Here is a 19,541-nt window from a genome sequence, read left to right on the forward strand (position 1 = left end):
GGGAGGGAGGGAGGGAGGGAGGGAAGAGAGAAAGAGAAAGGAAGAAAGGAAGGAAAAGAGAGAGAGAAAGAAAGAAAAGAGAGAGAGAGAAAGAGAGGAAGGAAGGGAGGGAAGGAGGGAGGGAGACAGGGAAGGAGAGCAGACATTTTCATCATGTTCCCAATCTTAGGGGGAAGATTTTCAGTATTTCTGTATTAAGTATGACATTCTCTATGGAGTTTTTGTGGACGCTGCTTTATCAGATTGTGAAAAGTTCATTCTATTTCCAGTTTTTCATACTGTATTTATTAAAGGGTGTTAGAGTTTCTCAAATGGTTTTTCTACTTATATCGAGATGCTCAAGTGGGGATTTTTTCTTTTTTTGTCAATGTGGTATTACATTGATTGATATTTGGATATTGTGATGGCCAACTTTCCATGTCAACTTTGAGGTTGTTTTGGATGAGATTAACATTTTAGTTGGGAAACTTTGAATAAGCAGATTGCCCTCCATAAAGTGAATAGTCCTCATTCTATTAGACTAAGGCCTGAAAAGAGCAAATGACCCACCTTGTTGAGCAAGAGGGTCTCCAACAGACTGCCTTCTGACTTTGTCTGCACTGTTGGCTATACTGGGTCTGTTTCTGCTGGTCTTTGGTCTGGAACTGCACCATCAGCTCTCCTGGGTCTCAGGCTACCAGCCTTTGGACTAGACATGCACCACTGGCTCTCTATGGTCTCTGCCTGCCAGCCCATACACTGCAGATTTGGACTTGCCAGTCTCCATAATCACATAAGCTAATTCCTTACAGTAAATATCTTTATATATCTATATCTTTGTCTGTCTGTTGAACCAACTATCTATGCACATCTATCTATCTCTCCCTACAGATATCTATCCTGTTGATTCTGTTTCTCTGGAGAACCCTTACTAATACAGATATTAAACCAGTCCTGCATTCATGGAAATAGTTCCTGTTGCTAGTGGTATACACTCCTTTTTATATGTTGCTCAACTTAGTTTTCTGGTATTCGGTTCAGCATTGTATCTATGTTCACAAGGGATATTTGCATGTAGTTTTCTTTTCTTGTGATGTGTTTGTCTTTCTTTGGTATCAGGATAGTACTAGCCTCAAAGAATGAATTGGAAAGTTTTATTTCCTCTTCTGTTTTTTGGAAGCGTTTATAAAGAATTGATGTTAATTTTCTTTAAATGTTTGGTAGAATTTATTAGTGAAGCCATATGGTCCTGAGATTTCCTTGTGCAACGTTTTTTGATTACTAACTTATTCTCTTTACTTATTACAGGGTCTAATTAGATTTTTTACTTCTTTGGTAGTTTCTATTTTTTAGGAATTTGGGCATTTCATCCAGATTATCTAATTTATTGATTTACAACTATTGTTAGTTTTCCCTTTTAATCCTTTTTATTTCTGCAAGGTCAAAAGTGATGACCCCTCTTTTACTCTTGGTTTTAGTATTTTGAGATTTCTCTCTTTTTTTCTCTGTAAGTTTTCTTTTCTAGCTAAAGATTTGTTAATTTTGTTGATCCTTTTAAAGAATGAATTTGCTTTCATTGATTTTTCTCAATTAAAAACATTCTGTATTTTATTTATGTCCACTCTGATTTTTATTATTGCTTTCCTCCCACTCGCTTCAGGTTTAGTTTGCTTGTTTTCCACTTTCTTAAGTGGAAAGTTAGATTATTGATTTGAGATCTTTCTCTTTTTTAAGTGAAGGCTTTTACAGCTATGGTTTTGTCCTAAGTATTAACTCCATCTTACCAGTTTGTGTTGTGTTTTCATTGTCATTCATCTTGAACTATTTTCTAATTTCCATTGTGGTTTTTTCTTTAATCCATTGGCTATTTAGGAGTGTATTGTTTAATTTCCACATATTTATAAATATCTCAAATTTCCTTTATTAATTTCTAATTTCATTCTAATGTGATCAGACAACATACTTTGTATGATTTCCACTCTTTTATATTTATCAAAGTTTATTTTAGGGCTTAATATATGGTCTATCCTGGAGAATATTCTATGCCTCTGTTGAGAAGAATGTGTATTCTACTTTTGTTGGGTGGGCTGTACTATATAGTTCTATTCATTCTATTGTTTTATAGTGTTCCAATCTTCAGTTTTCTTTTTGATCTTCTGCCTAGCTGTTTTATCTATTATTTGAAAGTATAGTATTGAAGTCTCCAACTATTATTGTTGAATCGTGTACAGGTCCCTTCAATTCTGTCAGTTATTCTTTCATATAGTTTTGGGTTCTAGTATTAGGTACATATATATTTGTTAATTACCATATCTTCTTGATGGATTCACCCTTTGTCATTAAAAAATATCCTTCTTTGTCTCTAGGAACAATTTTAGCCTTAAAATTTATTTTGTCTGATGTTAGCATAGCCATTCCAGCTCTCTTTTGGTTACTTTTGGCATATTGTATCTTATTCTTTTACTTCCAAACTACTTGTGTCTTTGAATCTAAAATATGTATTTTTTAGATAGCATACAGTTGGATCATGACTTTAAAAAAAATAGTCTGCCAATTCTGCTTTCAATTGGAGTACTTAGCCCATTAATTAATGTAATTACTGATGAATTTCTTTCTGCCATTTTGCTATTTGTTTTTATACATTTTAAGCCTTTTCTGGTTATCTTACTCCATTATTACTTTTTTTCTATTAAATAAGTGTTTTCTAGTATATAATTTTAAACCTCTTATTGTTTCTTTTACTTTTTTAAAATTATTTTTATAGTGGCTATCCCGAGGAATACAATTATCATCATAAGACAATCTAGTTTGGTATAATGCCAATGTAATTTCAATTGTATACTAAGACTTTGCTCCAATATAGCTCTTTCTCCTGCTTCCTCTTTTGTGCTATTATTGTCACACAAATTATACCTTTACACACGGAGACAGTGTTATAATTGTAGCTTTATGCAGTTGCATTTTGAATCAGATAGAAGGAAAGTGTTACAAACCAAAATCCATTTTTACTATTTTTTACATTTACATACTTATATATTTGCTTATGTACTTGGTTATCGTTGCCAATGATCCTTAGTTCTTTAAGTGGAATTAAGTTAATGTCTTGTGTCCTTTCATTTCAGCCTGAAAGAGTTTCTAGTGTTTCCTGTAAGGCATGACTGCTAGTGATAAATTTTCTCAGTTTTGGGGGTTTTTTGTTTTTGTGTTTGAAGGATAGTTTAGCTGGATATAGAATTTTTAGTTGACAGTTTTTTTTTTTTTCTTTCAGCACCTTAAATATGTCATTCTGCTGTCTTCTGGTCACCATTGTTTACAATGGGAAGTCAGATTTTAAACTTTTTTGGACTCTTATTAAGTTTTATGCTTGCTGATATCTTGCGGGTCGCTGAGGGACTGTTCATTTTTCTTCATTTTCTTTTCTTTTTTGTTCTTCAGACTGGATAATCCCAGTTGACCTGGAAACAAGCAAATGAGAATAGGGCAAGAAAAATGCCACAAAGCTCCCTCTTCTTCCCTAAGTCAGCTATTTAATAAATGCTCCTCAGATTGGTGCGAGCCTTTGGTTCATTTCCAGACTTCTAAGAAACGTTTATTTTGATTACTTTTTGCCATTGTTTTCATTTCTATGGAAGAACCATTCCAGAAGTGCTTCTTTACCATATATATTTTGAATTCAATGACCTAAGGATTGTGGCCATCCTTTATGAAAGCTATTCAGTAACCATTTATCAAGTGTCTTAATCCATTTGTGTTACTACAAAAGAATACTTGAGGGTGGGTAACTTATAGAGAAAAGAAGTTTGTTTGGTTCACAGTTGTGCAGGCTGTACAAGAAGCATGGCACCAGCATCTGCATCTAGAGAGGGCCTCACACTGTGTCCAATCATGGCAAAGAGCAGAGGGGAGCCATGTATCGCATGGCAAGAGAGGGAGCAACAGAGAAAGATGAGGGAGGTACTAGGCTCTTTTTAACAATCATTTATCATGGAAACTAACAAAACGAGAACTCATTCATTACTGGGAGGATAGCACAAAGTCATTCATGAGAAATCCACTCCCATGACCCAAACACTTTCCATTAGGCCCACCTCCAATATTGGAGATCGAATTTTAACCTCAGACTTTGCAAGGCTAAACAAACCATATATAAACCATAGCATTGAGTAATACTATGAGCCATATATTGGATGCTGAAGATTACAATGTGATTTTCACTGACTTTTAAAACTCAGTACTGCTTACATTAGCTCCTTTTGTAGTTACAATTTGTATATTGCCAAGAGTTAGGAGGCATTGAATAAGAAGCATATGAAGAAATAAGCAGAAAAAGAAAATCTCTAGCATTGTACACCTCTAATCTGCACATGAAACGTAGTTAATGTGATGATGTTTAGAACTGTGATAAGTGTTCTCAGGTACATGAATACTTCAGGGATATGAAGAAGAGGTGATGTGAACAAACAAGTGAGGTTATTATTATGTAAGCTTAAACACATTGATGTATACATTAGTGATGTATATATACTGTGTAGTAAGTGAAGAAACAGGCTGACAATATTTTTGATAAGACTCTGGATAAATAATTATCTGTTAATCTATCAGTTATACTTTTTCAGGTCTGGCATTTGGGACTAGAAGGAGAAAGGTTCAGTAGAAAGGTCCAAAGCTTAAGGAAATAGTGGCCAAGTTATTTGAAAACTGAGTTCCATTTTCTACATAGGCTTGGATCTTGGGAATACAGAATAGTTTGTTTTTAACCACAGGAACCACCTTATCAGTTTCTATAATAACTAAAAGAACAAATATGAGGTTAAGGAGCAGCTTAATTAAAATGTTGGAGAAAATGATAGAAATAAATTAATTCAAAGAGTGCCTTTGACATTAATCATGGAAAAAATGCATCTCATTTTAGTAGCATACTTAGAAAAGGGAAAATAAGAATAAATTTGCATGCCAATTAGATACAAAGATACCACACATACCTCAAGATAAATGTAAGATCCTGTAACAAGCAACTGGGTCTATAATACTCTATAACATATTCATTTGTATATGTGTGCTATCAGCATTTTTAGTGAAAGAAAATGCATTCAATCAAGGGCCATAGAGAGTGCTATCAACAATATTACAAGTTCTAAACTAAACTTGCAGAAGATTGTCTGTGCAAGTTCACTTATAATGTGTATAATTTATATGAAAGCAAAGTAAATATGGATGAAAGAAACATTTGAATGAGAAAGGGATACACTTTTAAAATTTTGCTCAATGTTTTATAATTGTGGATAGTTAATTTTTTATTTAAAAATATATTCTTCCATAAATAATTATCTATGAGAAAATCTTTATAGATAGCCTTATAAAATGTTCACAGTAAATTAACACATTTGAAATCAAAATTAATAGGCACTGGTTGTGCATAAAAGAAGCATACATGATTCATGAAATTTGTTCAATTGAGCAACCATGTAAAAATAATTACACTACATTTGTCAGACTCAGTTTGAGGATGACTGAAAAATGATTAACGATTTTTAAACATGCATAGAAAAACATTTTAAACAGATTTTTTTAGGAATGCTTAAAATAATAACTTCAAGTTATAAACTGTACAAGAAAATTAACTTATGAATTTTATGCCTTTGCTCCCTTAAGAGAAATGATTTTTGTTTACATTTAATTGGAAAAAGAATATGAATCAATAGAAAGGTTAGGTACAAAATTTGATTTGTGTATAGGGATGTGTGCAAACTGAGTCTATAGGGTACATATGACAGTTGGTTACCATTTTATAATCATAATTGTGTAGTGTAGAGAAATCAACAGCACAGAGGAACCACTGTAACACATTAAGGTCCTTGGTCAAATAAAAGATTGTCCTGTTGAATAACAGAATTTAAAACATTTTCAGTGGTAGGCAAGTGTGTTAATCTTTCCTGGTCATGGTGGAAATAAAGGTCCTGGAAGAATTGAGTGCTATCATTAGCAGTGCAAATAGAGTTAAAAATTGCCATCACCTAGAACTGACTTCATGTGCTTGGGAAACTGAATCTTCTTGCTACAGATGGCTCTAATGAGTCAGGAGGATGGTGCTGATCAGAGGTCAGTGTTGGAAGTCCTTTCTTATGGCAAAGACTTTGCAGTCTGTGCATGCATGTGTGTGTGTAAGTATGTGATGAGAGTTGCAGTTGTGGGGTGTAAGAAATAAGATGCAACTGTTTTTGAATGGCAAACAGAAAACTGCATAAACAGTAAATTTTGAGATCTGGCAATGTTAGGCAAAGAGGGGGCTCTGATGATCTCATGTGGTGGTTAGTGAAGCATTGTCCTACACACACCATATTAATGACTAGTTTCAGAGATTGAGAATGCAATTAAATACCTGCTATAAAATGATAGTGAACACCATTTAGTTTTTTATTGATTCTGAAGTCATGTTTGGATATACCATACCCCAGAGTACTCACTACAACATTAGCTATCGAGTCATACGTTTTTATAGATGTGTTGGTTAAAAGAGAATTCTGGTTTCCCAGACTGTTGGGTATCAATCCCCTGCTCTGAATTTTATCTAATTCCAAAGGTTATGGACTTTCCCAGTTGTGTTACATTCTATCTTCATCAGTCTGAAGGACATTTTGCTCTTGACATTCTGTTCTTCTCTGTCTAGCGAGTTTTGTTTTTCAGTTACTTAAGGATATGATCACTTCCTTGTGAGAGGCTGTGAAAATAATTATTCCATGAACAGATCCTGCAGTTTAGAGATACTGTCAGTAACTCCATTCTGTATTTGAAATTGCTATGATCATTGTCTCCTTCCTTTTTTATTATTTCTAAAAATGTTATTACCTTTCAAAAAATACATCTTTGCTTTCATAGGCATTCATGTGTTATTTTATCAAGCTGCTTAGTATTCACCTTCTTAAGGTATTATGCAGTTGCTGGTATTTTTCTGCAAGGCAAATCGAGCAACCTTTCTCACTTGGTTGGATGTTTTTGTTTGGAGTTGTTCTGTCTGATGTCGTGCTGCTAGCCATATGTAACTTAAAATGAGGATAGTCTGACCTGAGGTGTGTTGTAAATGTAAAATACACACACCATGTCAAAGACTTCATGCCATAAAATAATATAATATATTTCAATAATTTGTATACTGATTACATGTTAAAATAACATTTTAGATATATTAGATTAAATACATTATCAAAATTAATTTCATTTATTTCTTTTTATTTTATTAATGTGGCTACTAGAACATTTAAAATCACACATGTGGCTTGCATTATGTTTCTATTGTTAGGGGATAAAAAAATGTGTTCACGTTGTTGCAGGATGCATGATAAAAACTCATGGAATCACGTCCTTAGTGTATGCTTATCTTGTGAGATGAATGATGGGGAAGAGGAAATCCAGATAAAACAAAGTGACTGTTTGGTAATTGTTGGCTGTGCTTTTCTTTTCTACCATTATGTGTATGCTCCGTTAGCCTGATTTGCTTGGTTTAATTGCTGGGTTGAGAAGGCTTCTTGATGGAGGAGGGAATGGAATCATTGTGCTATTTAGGGCTCCTTTTAATGGTGACCCCTTGACTTGTTGATCATTAATAGTTCATTCATATGACTGGGAAGGATAATGGCAGAAAGGAAATACAGAAAATTTGTATTAAAATATGGTTAATACAAATATGAGATATGCTGCATTTTAATGGACTGTAGGTTAAATTTGCAAACCTATTCTGTAGTGTAAGCGTGTAGCAGTTTGTGTTGCTTTCTATGAGTCTATGCCTGGAGTTACATGTATAAAGCAGCAGTTCCCCCAGACTAGTGATTTTAGCCATTTGAACACAAAATGTGAATTTTACTGCATAATTGATCTGGTTGTTTATATCAGTATTTCTTGGCAAGACCATCTAAATGAAGTAAATTGTCCATGCTCTAGCCTTCTGGTTGCTCAGTAGTTATTACTGAAATAAATATATGAAAGTATTCAATGTCCTAGCCACTGAGTGACTTGCTGGTTAACTGGTCCTGATTTCTAAACCCGTTTATACTTAGATTTGCAGAAGTGTGACAGACTAAATATGGTCATGAGGACAGTCTTCTAACAAATTGATGTTTTTCATCTCTAGTCTGAATAAATACAATGAGAGCCTGAACTAGTCAGTGAGAGAGATGGGAAGGCAACTGCATTAAAAAACACAGACACAAAATAAAGTCCTTTGGGAATGATCACTGGTTGGCAGGGGTGGGTGGTGAAAAAAAGAAATGGATTCCAGGTAAGCCCTAGATTGGTAGTATAGGCTAATGACTGGATATTGATGCCTTTTACAGACTAAGGGCCACTTTAGGAGGGGGTCTAGATTGAAAATAGGTTGTGACAGGCTCATTGTTAGGCATGTTGACATCATAACACCACAGAAGCTCTGGTTGAAAGAAAACTTAAGTTTCATCTAGTCCAATAACTTATGGTAATATTGGTAGCTTAATATAATAAATATTAAATACCTTCTGTTTCTAAAGCTCTATGCTAGACACCAGAATTCACCCATTGGAAAAAATTAAAAAGCTGGCTCATTTGAGGGTTTCCATTCCTAAAGTGCTAGTTTACCCATGTTTTACTGCAAAACAGCTTTGGGTGATTCCCCCTTCCTTCCTTCATCATTGAGGCTTGTCAATAAGGAAGGATCCCACATGGGGAGTCCCTAACCCTCAAGCTAAACAGAAAAGCTTCAGAAAACACACGTTCAAACTCATTGCAGATGAGAGATGGCACTTCATATTTCCTGAAGAAATTTGGAGGATGTTGGTATAATTAATCCTCATTAATGTATTGAATATCTGCTATATGCCAAGGGCTGGGAATATACTGGTAAATGAAACAGACATAATCACTGCTCCCATGAAGCAGACACAATCACATCAAAAATTGTGTGGGGGAGATAGGGAGAGAGAGAGAGAATTAATAATGGAACATTAGAACATGGTAGGGGAAAAGGATGTTTAAGCCAGGATCTGAAGGATGAGAGGAAGCCACCACTGAATTATGCATGGAACATTCTTCTGTAGGTTGATGGAAAGGGCAAGGTCAAAAACGTGTGATTTACTTGAAATTCTGATGAGTCTGTAGCTTAAGTTTAAACATCTATTTTCTTTTTAAATATATGCCACTTAAACACACTAAAACACTGAATAATTTGATTATTTTTCTCAATCACGTTTGTTCTTATTATAAGACTGATTTTTTTATAGGCTAGAAAAAGATAGAGAAGTGTGATCAGTTTACCTGACTTACCTGTTGCTATTGTTATTTTCCCCAGCAACTCCAAGAGATTGCAAATGCTTTGATAACATCTCTCCTATGAAAAACTTTTCTGGAAACAGTTCATCAGGATTGGGCTTTCATCTATATGAGGTTAGTTAGTCTTTCACAGGTTGCCAGGTGATAGTCATAGGTTGCAAGCATTTTAGGTATGGCAAAATAAAGGTAAACAGCGTATCAGCTGTAATTTAAAATTGTGAAGGCAACAAAAAACGTTGCGCTCTGAAATATCATAATCCTGAAGAAGAATGCAAAGTAAGCTTCATTTGAATGGAAGAGAAGCCAGCCTTTCCAGTGGCAAGAATTAAGCCTGTTCACATTTTCAAACGTGCTTTATGTTTATATGATCTTCAGCTCTCTATAAAATTTTAGAGAGAAGGTCAGTGTCAACAATAGCATCCTGTTAGTAGTTAAGTGATTGGAAATGATTGGCATTGCAATTAGGTATAATTGGAAATATATTTTGTTCATAAGAAGAAACCTAAATATATATGTGGAGTTTTATAAACTAATAATTGTATTAGTTACTCCTGAGGATTTCCTTTATGGTCAGGATGATTCATGGTTTGTATACGACACACAAAATAATGATCCCTAACTTCCTAGAAGTCAAAGATCATCCAAGATATACTAAATATAACATAATTAAATATTTCATTAAGTTTTATCGTATGCCAAAAGTGATCAGATGGATATGCTCTTTAGAACAAATCTGTTTCATTAGTTATTTGAAGGTAGCAATGGTTTAGAGATTTATGTTTCGATGTTTACATTCTTCTTTTGCTCTTTCTCTCCTTACGAGTTTTTCTACTCACAAATAGTATGGATTTGGAAAAGATCCTAAAGGAAATATTATTTTAGGGAATAGAATATATTCAATACTCTTACAATATAGAATATCTTCCAGTTCCCTTAGTGTAGTTCATCTGCCTTCCTGTTTGTTGCTCTTCTTTAAGACTATTTAGAGCTTTCCAGCATGCAATATTCATCTCTACTCACAACCCCAAGATATCCTGAGGATTCTCCAAGGGAATTTGGCTGAGATTTTGCTGGGAACAGAGAGGGCTTAGACAAAGATTTTGCAAATTCAAGACTGTATGATTCTATATTCACATTTGTGTTAATACTGCCTTGTAGCCTACTAACACTATTCTAGAACACTCAAATTGCATGTGTTGGCTGAAGTTTCTGACTGTGAAATATTAAAAATCTCTACTAAGCTTTATTGGTAAGAAGGCACTGTTGGCATTCATGGATTTGATATTCATGATTTCAGGTGTTTGAGGCTGTTCCCAAAGGTCTGCGAAATACAGTCATTCAAAATTGCTTTGAGGCTCAGCAGGAGTAGTAAGCAGTCAATCCATGACATCGCTGGGCGGATGCATGCCGCAGAGTTGACCAATGAGCCTTGCTGGCCGCTGGGCACACTCTCCTCCCATTCACATTTACTTTCCCTAAGTGGTAAAATCTTGATTTCTTTGTGTAAACTTTTCATCAAGATACAAATCTTTATGGAACTTAAAAGCATTATGTTATGAATCTGAGCATAGGAAACAGCAATTCGGACATTTTCGTACTTCCAAATACTTAAAGGTATCAAAACAGTCTTTCAAATATATACTCTCATATCTGATTCTCATAGTAATATCATAGTCCATCTTACAGATGGGGGAACTTAAGCTAAGAACCTGTAAGTTACTTGACCGGGGTCAGCTAGCTTTTGCCTTAAACCCGAGTCCTCTAGATCCAAACTTCATGGTCTATCCTCCATAGCTGCTCCTGGATCTAGGCCACCCCAAATAAAAGGCTCTTTGCCCAAGAGCTTGCAAATCAGTTTCTCAGGCAACAAAATGAAGTAATTTTTTCTCCCCCGTGGCATCTCCTTTCAGGGTTGTGCCCTCTCCTTTCCCCTTTCCTGGGAAGCACTAGCCTCTGGTGTCTTTAAACATGGAAAGTGGCAAAGCAGGTTTTGTACAGCACGCAAAAACTGTTTCACAAGAGGGCCTTGGATTGCTAAAATATAAATGTAAACATACATACAAATTTGGTAATGTCATGGTACGGTATATCAGTTTGCATGCTTTATTTGATAGTTTCACACATAGATGTGGCTTTTGTGGTCCTTCTTGTTTCTCTTCCCAGTTTAAACCAGAGGTTCTCACAGCATTTCCTTAAACTGTGTCTGTCTACCCACTGGTTTGTGGGTCTCCCAGCTCCTTGGTGCGGCTCCCTGGAAAAGATGCTTGTGTTCATTCACATTTTCTTCCTTTTTCTTTATGCATGATTTCCTTAAAAGTTTCTGTGTAATCCAGACTTTCTTTTTTCTTTTAAGTTCTGGGATACACGTGCAGAACGTGGAGGTTTGTTGCATAGGTATACATGTGCTATGGTGGTTTGCTGCACCTATCAACCCATCATCTAGGTTTTAAGCCCCGCATGTATTAGGTATTTGTCCTAATGCTCTCCATCCTCTTTCCCCCCACCCTCCAACAGGCCCCAGTGTGTGATGTTCCCCTCCCTGTGTCCATGTGTTCTCACTGTTCAACTCCCACTTACGGGTGAGAACATGTGGTGTTTGGTTTTCTGTTCCTGTGTTAGTTTGCTGAGAATGATGGTTTCCAGCTTCATCCATGTCCCTGCAAAGGACATGAACTCATTCTTTTTTATGGATGTATAGTATTCCATGGCGTATATGTGCCACATTTTCTTTGTCCAGTCTATCATTGATGGGCATTTGGGTTGGTTTCTAGCCTTTGCTATTGTAAACAGTGCTGCTAATCTGAACTTTCTTTACCAACTCCAGCAATACAAGCTTGCTGCCATGCTGCTAGCACATCTCTGCTCTTTGCTATAACTTTGCCTGTAGCAGCTACAGCTTTTGCCATTGAATAGCATATTTCCCTGCACCCTTTTCTAATGTTTTCCAGTGATACCTATGGAGTATTATTTGATATCCTTTTGAAAGTATGTTCCCATCTTTTTAGATTTTATTATTATTTCTGTTTGACCTTAAAATGAAGTTAGTAATAGTTTAACATATGCCTTTTTTTTTTTTTTTTTTTTTTTTGAGGCGGAGTCTCGCTCTGTCGCCCAGACTGGAGTGCAGTGGTCGGATCTCAGCTCACTGCAAGCTCCGCCTTCCGGGTTCCCGCCATTCTCCTGCCTCAGCCTCCCAAGTAGCTGGGACCACAGGTGCCCGCCACCTCGCCCGGCTAGTTTTTGTATTTTTAGTAGAGACGGGGTTTCACCGTGTTAGCCAGGATGGTCTCGATCTCCTGACCTCGTGATCCACCCGTCTCGGCCTCCCAAAGTGCTGGGATTACAGGCTTGAGCCACCGCGCCCGGCCGACATATGCCTTTCATGATGCAAGATTATTTACTAAATTTTCCTTACTTGTGATCATCACATTGTTAACACTTGCTGCCTCCAAAATGGGTGGGATAATGAGTGATCATTGTTTTTTTGTTAAGTCTTTTTACATATACCTTTTATTTATTATTCTTTACATCCAGAATAGATATCTTTTATTAGAAACATTCAGTTACCCTTTCCAAATACTCACTCTTACAAGCACTTTTAAGTTATAATCTACTAAATCAGCTGGCACTCAAACTTCTTATTTATGTTTCAAGACACATGTGAAAGTTACTTATTTAGAAACCTCTAAGTAAATGTGGTTTTTGACTGCAGTTTTGGCAGTTTTTTTATGGCAAAAATCATATACAGTGGCATTTCATTAAAGCTCTGTTGGGCTTACCAGTCTCTTTGCATTAGTTTCATGCTAATGATGCAAAATTTCAGTGCCACAATTTTATTTGTAAATATATTAATATTTAGCCAGATTGTTGTGTACATTAAGTTAAAGTAAATAAAGCATTTGACACACAGTAGACAATAAATGGTAGCAACTATTACTATTTAAAACTTGTGAACAGGCCGGGCGCGCTGGCTCACGCCTGTAATCCCAGCACTTTGGGAGGCTGAGGCGGGCAGATCACTTGAGCTCAGGAGTTTGAGACCAGCCTGGACAACATGGCAAAACCCTGTTTCTACAGAAAAATACAAAAATTATCCAGGCATGGTGGCGTGTTCCTGTAGTCCCAGCTACTTGGGAAGCTGAGGTGGGAGGATCGCTTGAACCCTGGAGGCTGAGATTGCAGTGAGCTGAGATTACACCACTGCACTCCAGCCTGGGCAACAGAGCGAGACTCTGTCTCAAAAAAGAAAAACAAACAAACAAACAAACAAACAAAATAACAACAAAAAACATATGAGCAATTTTGTGCCTCACTGAGTATTCTCTTTTTAAGATAACTTGAAATGTCTTGGTGTATTTTCACTTTATATTCTATTTCTTTTCCCCCACCCCAGTCTTTTACCCCTTCATTTATTCAAAAAATATTTATTGAGCCCCCACTATGTGCCAGGTCCTGTTTTAGGCTATGGAGATTCTGCAGTAAGTGATAAAAACTCCTGCTTTCATTGAGTTAATAATATTTCAGAACTAGTGCATGTTACTTTTTTCTTTTTGTAATTTTTTTTTTTTTTTTGAGACGGAGTCTCGCTGTGTCGCCCAGGCTGGAGTGCAGTGGCAGGATCTCGGCTCACTGCAAGCTCTGCCTCCCAGGTTTAGGCCATTCTCCTGCCTCAGCCTCCTGAGTAGCTGGGACTACAGGCGCCCGCCACCTCGCCCAGCTAGTTTTTTGCATTTTTTAGTAGAGACAAAGTTTCACTGTGTTAGCCAGGATGGTCTCGATCTCCTGACCTCGTGATCTGCCCGTCTCGGCCTCCCAAAGTGCTGGGATTACAGGCTTGAGCCACCGCGCCCGGCCTAGGAGCTCTATTTTTAGGTAGTCTCTGGAAATGCAGATACAATGGAATAATTTTGTGATCACATATTGAATTATTAGAGACAGTTCAGAAAATGATGTGACTTTCCAAAAAGGAAGCTGACACTGATTTCCTTCTGATAATCAAGGAGGGCCTACATTAAGGCAAAGTATTAGACAACTGTATTATTTTGTTGTTATCAATTCTGTGACTTTTTATATTTAATCTTGTGTTTTATTTTGCTTCTTTTCAGAATGATTATTATTTTAGAACAGACAAAACACTCTAGAGTAAAGTTAACATAAAGATATGAAATTTTATTTACTCATTCGTCTTTCTTTAATAAGAAAACCTAAATTTTTAATTGCAAAAGCAATATGTGCTCATTATTAGAAAAATTGGTGACAGAAAATGCAGGTAATTAAATTTTAAAAATCATAACTACTTGCATAACATATCTTTTCAATCCTTCCAAACTTTTCAGGATGGCCATATATCTCTTAGGAAAATAAAGTCATGGTGTACATGTTGTTTTGTAACCTTTGTAACCTTTGACTTATCCATATATTGTGTAGTTTTTCAATCAATATTCTTTAACATAATTTTTATAGGCTATATATTTTGTATAGATCTAACTTATGTTGCAATACCCTATTGTTGCCTATTTATGTTGTTTCCAGTTTATTTTCAGCCTTTATAAGCAAATCTTGCCATGAATCCTACTCTCAGCAAATATTTCTTGTATCTTCAAATATATCCTTATGATAACCTATAAGAAGTTAAATTGAATAGCCTATTATGGTTCTGGTTATATGTCATAAAATTGCTTTCCACTAAGATTTTTTTTTTTTTTTTTTCAATAGACAGAGGCTAACAAATCCTGCCTCAGGTTTATTTGTACAAACAGCACAGGAGGACCCTAGCCCCATGCAGATGGCAGCCCAGAGGTGGGGGTGGGGGGTCGCACCAGTCCTTCTGTCCTCACGTTGGCACACAGAGATACCTACTCCGTAGCCTTTGTAGTGGCCTGGGCACCTTTGGGAGCCTGAGCTGGAATTGAAGCTGGAGCTGCAGCCTGAGCCTTGGTTTGATCCTTGGCCTTGGCCTTTGGCCGGCACAGCCGGAGCCCCTTGGCAATGCGAGCACGAGCACGCTTCCCAAGCTTGGGGTGGGCAATGTAGGCAAGTCGATCAAGCTTGCGGCTGACACCCTTTGGGATCTTGGGCTTAACCTCCTTGGGCTTTACAAGGGCCTTGACAGCCTCGGCACGTGCACTCATGGCCTTGGCATTGTTGGCCTGCATCTTCTTTAGGCCCTTCTTGTTGTGCTTCTTGGCAAAGCGCATGTTCCTCAGGAACTTGGGGTCCACCCCCTTAAGAGATTCATATCTTTGTGATCGGGGTCTCTTGATACCATTTCTGTGCCATTTTCGGGACTGGTTGTGTGTGGTGTGGTTCTTGGACTTGGCCATGTCTGCACCTTTAGCCGCTCCACTAAGATTTTTAAAGTTTACATTTCTCCAGCAGTGTATGAGACACGTGTTTCTCCAAACCAGTAATAATATGAAGGATAGCAAATGGATGGATCACACACACACACACACACACACACACACACACACACACACACGCACTAGTTCTGTGATTCATTGTTATAAGTGTCTGTGGCAGAATGAAAATCTTCAAGATCAGTTTCTCCTCCTTGGTCTCCAAGGTTTAGCACCAGAAACATTCTGGTCTGGAAAATTTAGCTCACACCCACCAAAATCACATGAGATTGATTGGAATCAGCTTGGCATCAAAATGCTCATTCAATAGTTTATGCAACTGGCTTTCCAGTCTCAGATGAGATCAGATAGTTGAGAAAACATGGGCGGATTGCTGAGAAGATGACACACTGCTAGATCTGCCTAGGCTCCCTGGACCAGACCCACTGGCTTTGGTCACGTGGAGAGGACAGTGGGAAAGAGCACAGACCAGGGCAGGGGGCTGCCATGACAAGGCCTTCCCCGGCCCTCAGGGTGCAGCCAAAGCTTTCCTTAGAGTTGAAATGGTGCCTTTTATGATTTCTTAAGAACTGTCGCTCTTTCAGAATTTATAATTTATTAAGTTAATTTCGTACAGGATTTAAAACAATTAGTCAAATCATGTGGTTGTCACAAGGATGGTGGATGGCTGAAAGAAGCAACAACCTAAAAGAACATGTATGTGCACACACATATATATTTGCAGATGAGCCAGAGATGGCCTTTTTCTACTGGCCTCAATATTTGTTTTATAATTCTTGATCTCACAGCAAAGATGATCTTCTCTCTGTGTCCCAATATAAAACTATACTTCAATTTTTCTTATTTGTTTATTGCTTAAAATGCCTCGTTAAACAAAATTTTAATGTAGCATTAGCATTTCAATAACTTTATAAACCCTAAAAAAGATTGCCATTCCTCCAAGAGAATCTGTTGTTACTTAACATTGAAGGATAAAATTAGCTGTAAGGGTTATTTTAGAATACATTTCAAACTCATTTTATTCTCTAGCACATATTATTCTAGCGAATATTGGTTGCTAGGTTTTGCTGAAGAAATCCTTTGACTTAAATTGGATGACACTAAATTGAAACTCAGAACACTTTTAAAATGTAGGAGTTACCAGCACATTGAATTAACTGTATTGTACTTGTTTTGGAAATGTTTGTCACCTCACTTGGCTTAAAGAAAAACGTTGAAAAGACCAAAAAGCCTGTGCTTATATAGGCTTTCAATTATTGCCTAAAGCAAGCCTTGAATTGGCCATCACCAAGAATAAAAATTGGATATTTCTTATCATACATTTTACCTGGCCTTGTGAGTAGAGTTGTTGTTTTTAGAGAGATTTTTCTTACCCAACCTCACCGTCCTCCTAAAAGGGGATAAGGTAGATAATCCAAGCTAAAAACAGTTCTTTGTACAACCACAAAAAGGCAAGAGTGTGTCCAAGCTTCATCTAGTTGATACTGAAAAGAAACCAAGCAAAGCTTCCAATTAGCTTGATCTGTACAATGATGGGCTTTCATTCCCAGTTAATTAAGAGGGATTCAATAAGGTCCAGGCTGTGGGTTCTGATCTTTCATCTTCCAAGAAAAAAAAAAAAATTACCCGACAAATAAAAACTTAGCTAAAAGGAAACCTTTGTTTAGAGATTCTCCAGGGTGATGAGTCTTACATTTTTCATCGTATGGTCCCACACAGTTCTTCTTTTGTCTCCTTACTTTATCACGTGTAGGGTACACATCATATTCCATGCCATACATCCTTTCCATTTAACACACAAAGTCAGTGAGATGTCTTCTAGCAGACAAGGGGTGTAATGTTGAGTTCCATGCCAAAGGAGCCCTAGCATCCTTGGAAGATCAGGGAGGAAGAGGACCTGAAAAGGCATCTGGCCTCAGCCCCTTCTTTTACAGAGGAGGAGACTGAGGTGCAGGAGAGTGAAATGACCTGCACGAGGACACATAAAGCAGGAGACTTCTGGAACCCAATCTCTTGATTCATAGGCAGCTGGTTCTTTCCATTAAACTTTATTACCTTGATGTTGCTGAAAGAATTATTGTCTGTTCAAAAAGGTAGCATTGTTTTTTGCTGTTGGATGTTTCTTTCAACCATGTGTGTTGTTACTGCTCCTAAAGAATCAGTTATGCGGCCAGGTGCAGTGGCTCATGACTATAATCCCAGCACTTTGGGAGGCCGAGGCGGTGGATCACCTGAGGTCAGGAGTTCAACACCAGCCTGACCAACATGGAGAAACCCTGTCTCTACTAAAATACAAAATTAACTGGGCTTGGTGGCACATGCCTGTAATCCCAGCTACTTGGGAGGCTGAGGCAGGAAAATTGCTTAAACTTGGGAGGCAGAGGTTGTGGTGAGCTGAGACCATGCCATTGCACTCCAGCCTGGGCAACAAGAGTGAAACTCCATCTTAAAAAAAAAAAAAAAAAAAAATCAGTTATGCATGTTACTTTTATAGCAATGTGTAGAGTACATACTTAATGTATTAAAAATAGTAAATGTGAAAACAATTCACGTTTACTCATTCAGTTTACCAACATGTATTTGTTGAATGTCAGCTATGTGCCAAGTACTGGCAATATCAAATCAGATAATAGGTGATCCTGCATTTATACATAGGAACATATTCAGGGTTGTTCTTTCACTTTTGTTTTCTTGTAAAACATCCTATGGTTAACAGGATGTGATTATTCTTAATGGCTTTATTTTATTTATGATGTCTAAACTCCCCAAGAAGGCATTTCAAATGATCTTTAAAGTACTTTGAAGTTAGGTTACTTTCAATGATTTTAGTAATGGTATGTAAATGGTATATAATACTAATTCATATAATGATATTTAATATTATTTTAGATATTAAAATAGGGTATCCTGCTCTTAATGCAGCCTTGCAAATGAAAATGTGTTGCAAATCAAAAGCCATTCAGTGATGAAGCTTGTCCCCTGCAATGCCTCGTAGCTGCTGATGCGGTCAGACCGCTAGACTTTCTTCATCCTCACCCCTAGAACCGCCATCAACTGGGACATGCCAGAGAGTGTTCTCGCAGCTTGATATGCAAAGATAGCTGATTTGGCTTCTGTCCTTAAGTTATGATAGAAACTCTAGGACTCACAGTGGGAAAAAAATGACAGTAGAGTAAGTGCCCAGTGAGAAAGAGGAAGTTATCACTGAGGGGAAGGGCCATTAATAAGCCTCTTAGATTGTGTGGGGTTTAAGATTTGCCTTGAGGATTACATGGAAGAACTGAGGGAACAGGGCAGGCTGGCCACGTAATAGAAGAATGCTAGTCAAGGTTAGGGGTGAAGTGGGGGAAAGGCCTCACTTGACTTAAGGCTTGTAATTACTTACTTTCCTTCCTATTTTAGCCACATCAAGTAATTAGTCCCTCTTCCCACATCACTGTGCCAGATGCAAACACTTTGCTCCCTAGAGTGTAAGACTTGTTTGGGTGGATTGGGAGATTTCAGAAATGATTGCTGCTATTTTTGTATAAAAGTCAGTAGTTTTGTAAGCAACAGTCTAGAATTAGCTCTAACTGCAGGTCAGCAGACCCCAAGCATCATCATTCCAGACCATCTCCCAACAGGTCTCCTACAAATTTCCTCCAAGAAGAGTTTGGTACTGGGGCATAATAAGACATCAGGTAGCAGTAATGAGGAGAATAGAATTTACCTTAGTACTGATGTTTTTAAATTCCAGCCTCATAATAGCTCGCTTTATGTCAAGAAAAGAAAATTAGGAAGAATGAAAGCCGGAGGCCTCAGGAGAGTCTGTCTCCCTGATAGCAGGGAGGGCCTTGCTCAGCCAAGTAGAAGGGGTTTTCTTGCTGGTCCTGAGAGGAAGAAGCAGTGATTTTCTATTCCAAATTGTCC

General features: G+C 37.2%; 2 protein-coding genes across 2 annotated transcripts in view; one reads left to right on the top strand and one right to left on the bottom strand.

Annotated features, from left to right (window-relative positions):
* Positions 1 to 19,541, top strand: part of DCLK1 (doublecortin-like kinase 1) — a 354,978-nt gene that overhangs the window by 105,970 nt on the left and 229,467 nt on the right. The gene's annotated exons all lie outside the window — the stretch shown is intronic.
* LOC105512548 (60S ribosomal protein L29-like) lies at positions 15,002 to 15,607 on the bottom strand. Its single transcript, XM_011943030.1, has one exon. It carries the CDS (start codon positions 15,594 to 15,596, stop codon positions 15,129 to 15,131), a length of 468 nt encoding a protein of 155 aa, XP_011798420.1. The 5' UTR covers positions 15,597 to 15,607; the 3' UTR covers positions 15,002 to 15,128.

The sequence above is a fragment of the Colobus angolensis genome, unplaced genomic scaffold, assembly GCF_000951035.1.
Source record: "Colobus angolensis palliatus isolate OR3802 unplaced genomic scaffold, Cang.pa_1.0 Scaffold214, whole genome shotgun sequence".
In the NCBI taxonomy this organism is placed as follows: Eukaryota; Metazoa; Chordata; class Mammalia; order Primates; family Cercopithecidae; genus Colobus; species Colobus angolensis.

Excerpts from the sequence above, each read along its gene's own strand:
- LOC105512548 (XM_011943030.1), bottom strand. The coding sequence starts at position 15,596 with ATGGCCAAGTCCAAGAACCACACCACACACAACCAGTCCCGAAAATGG.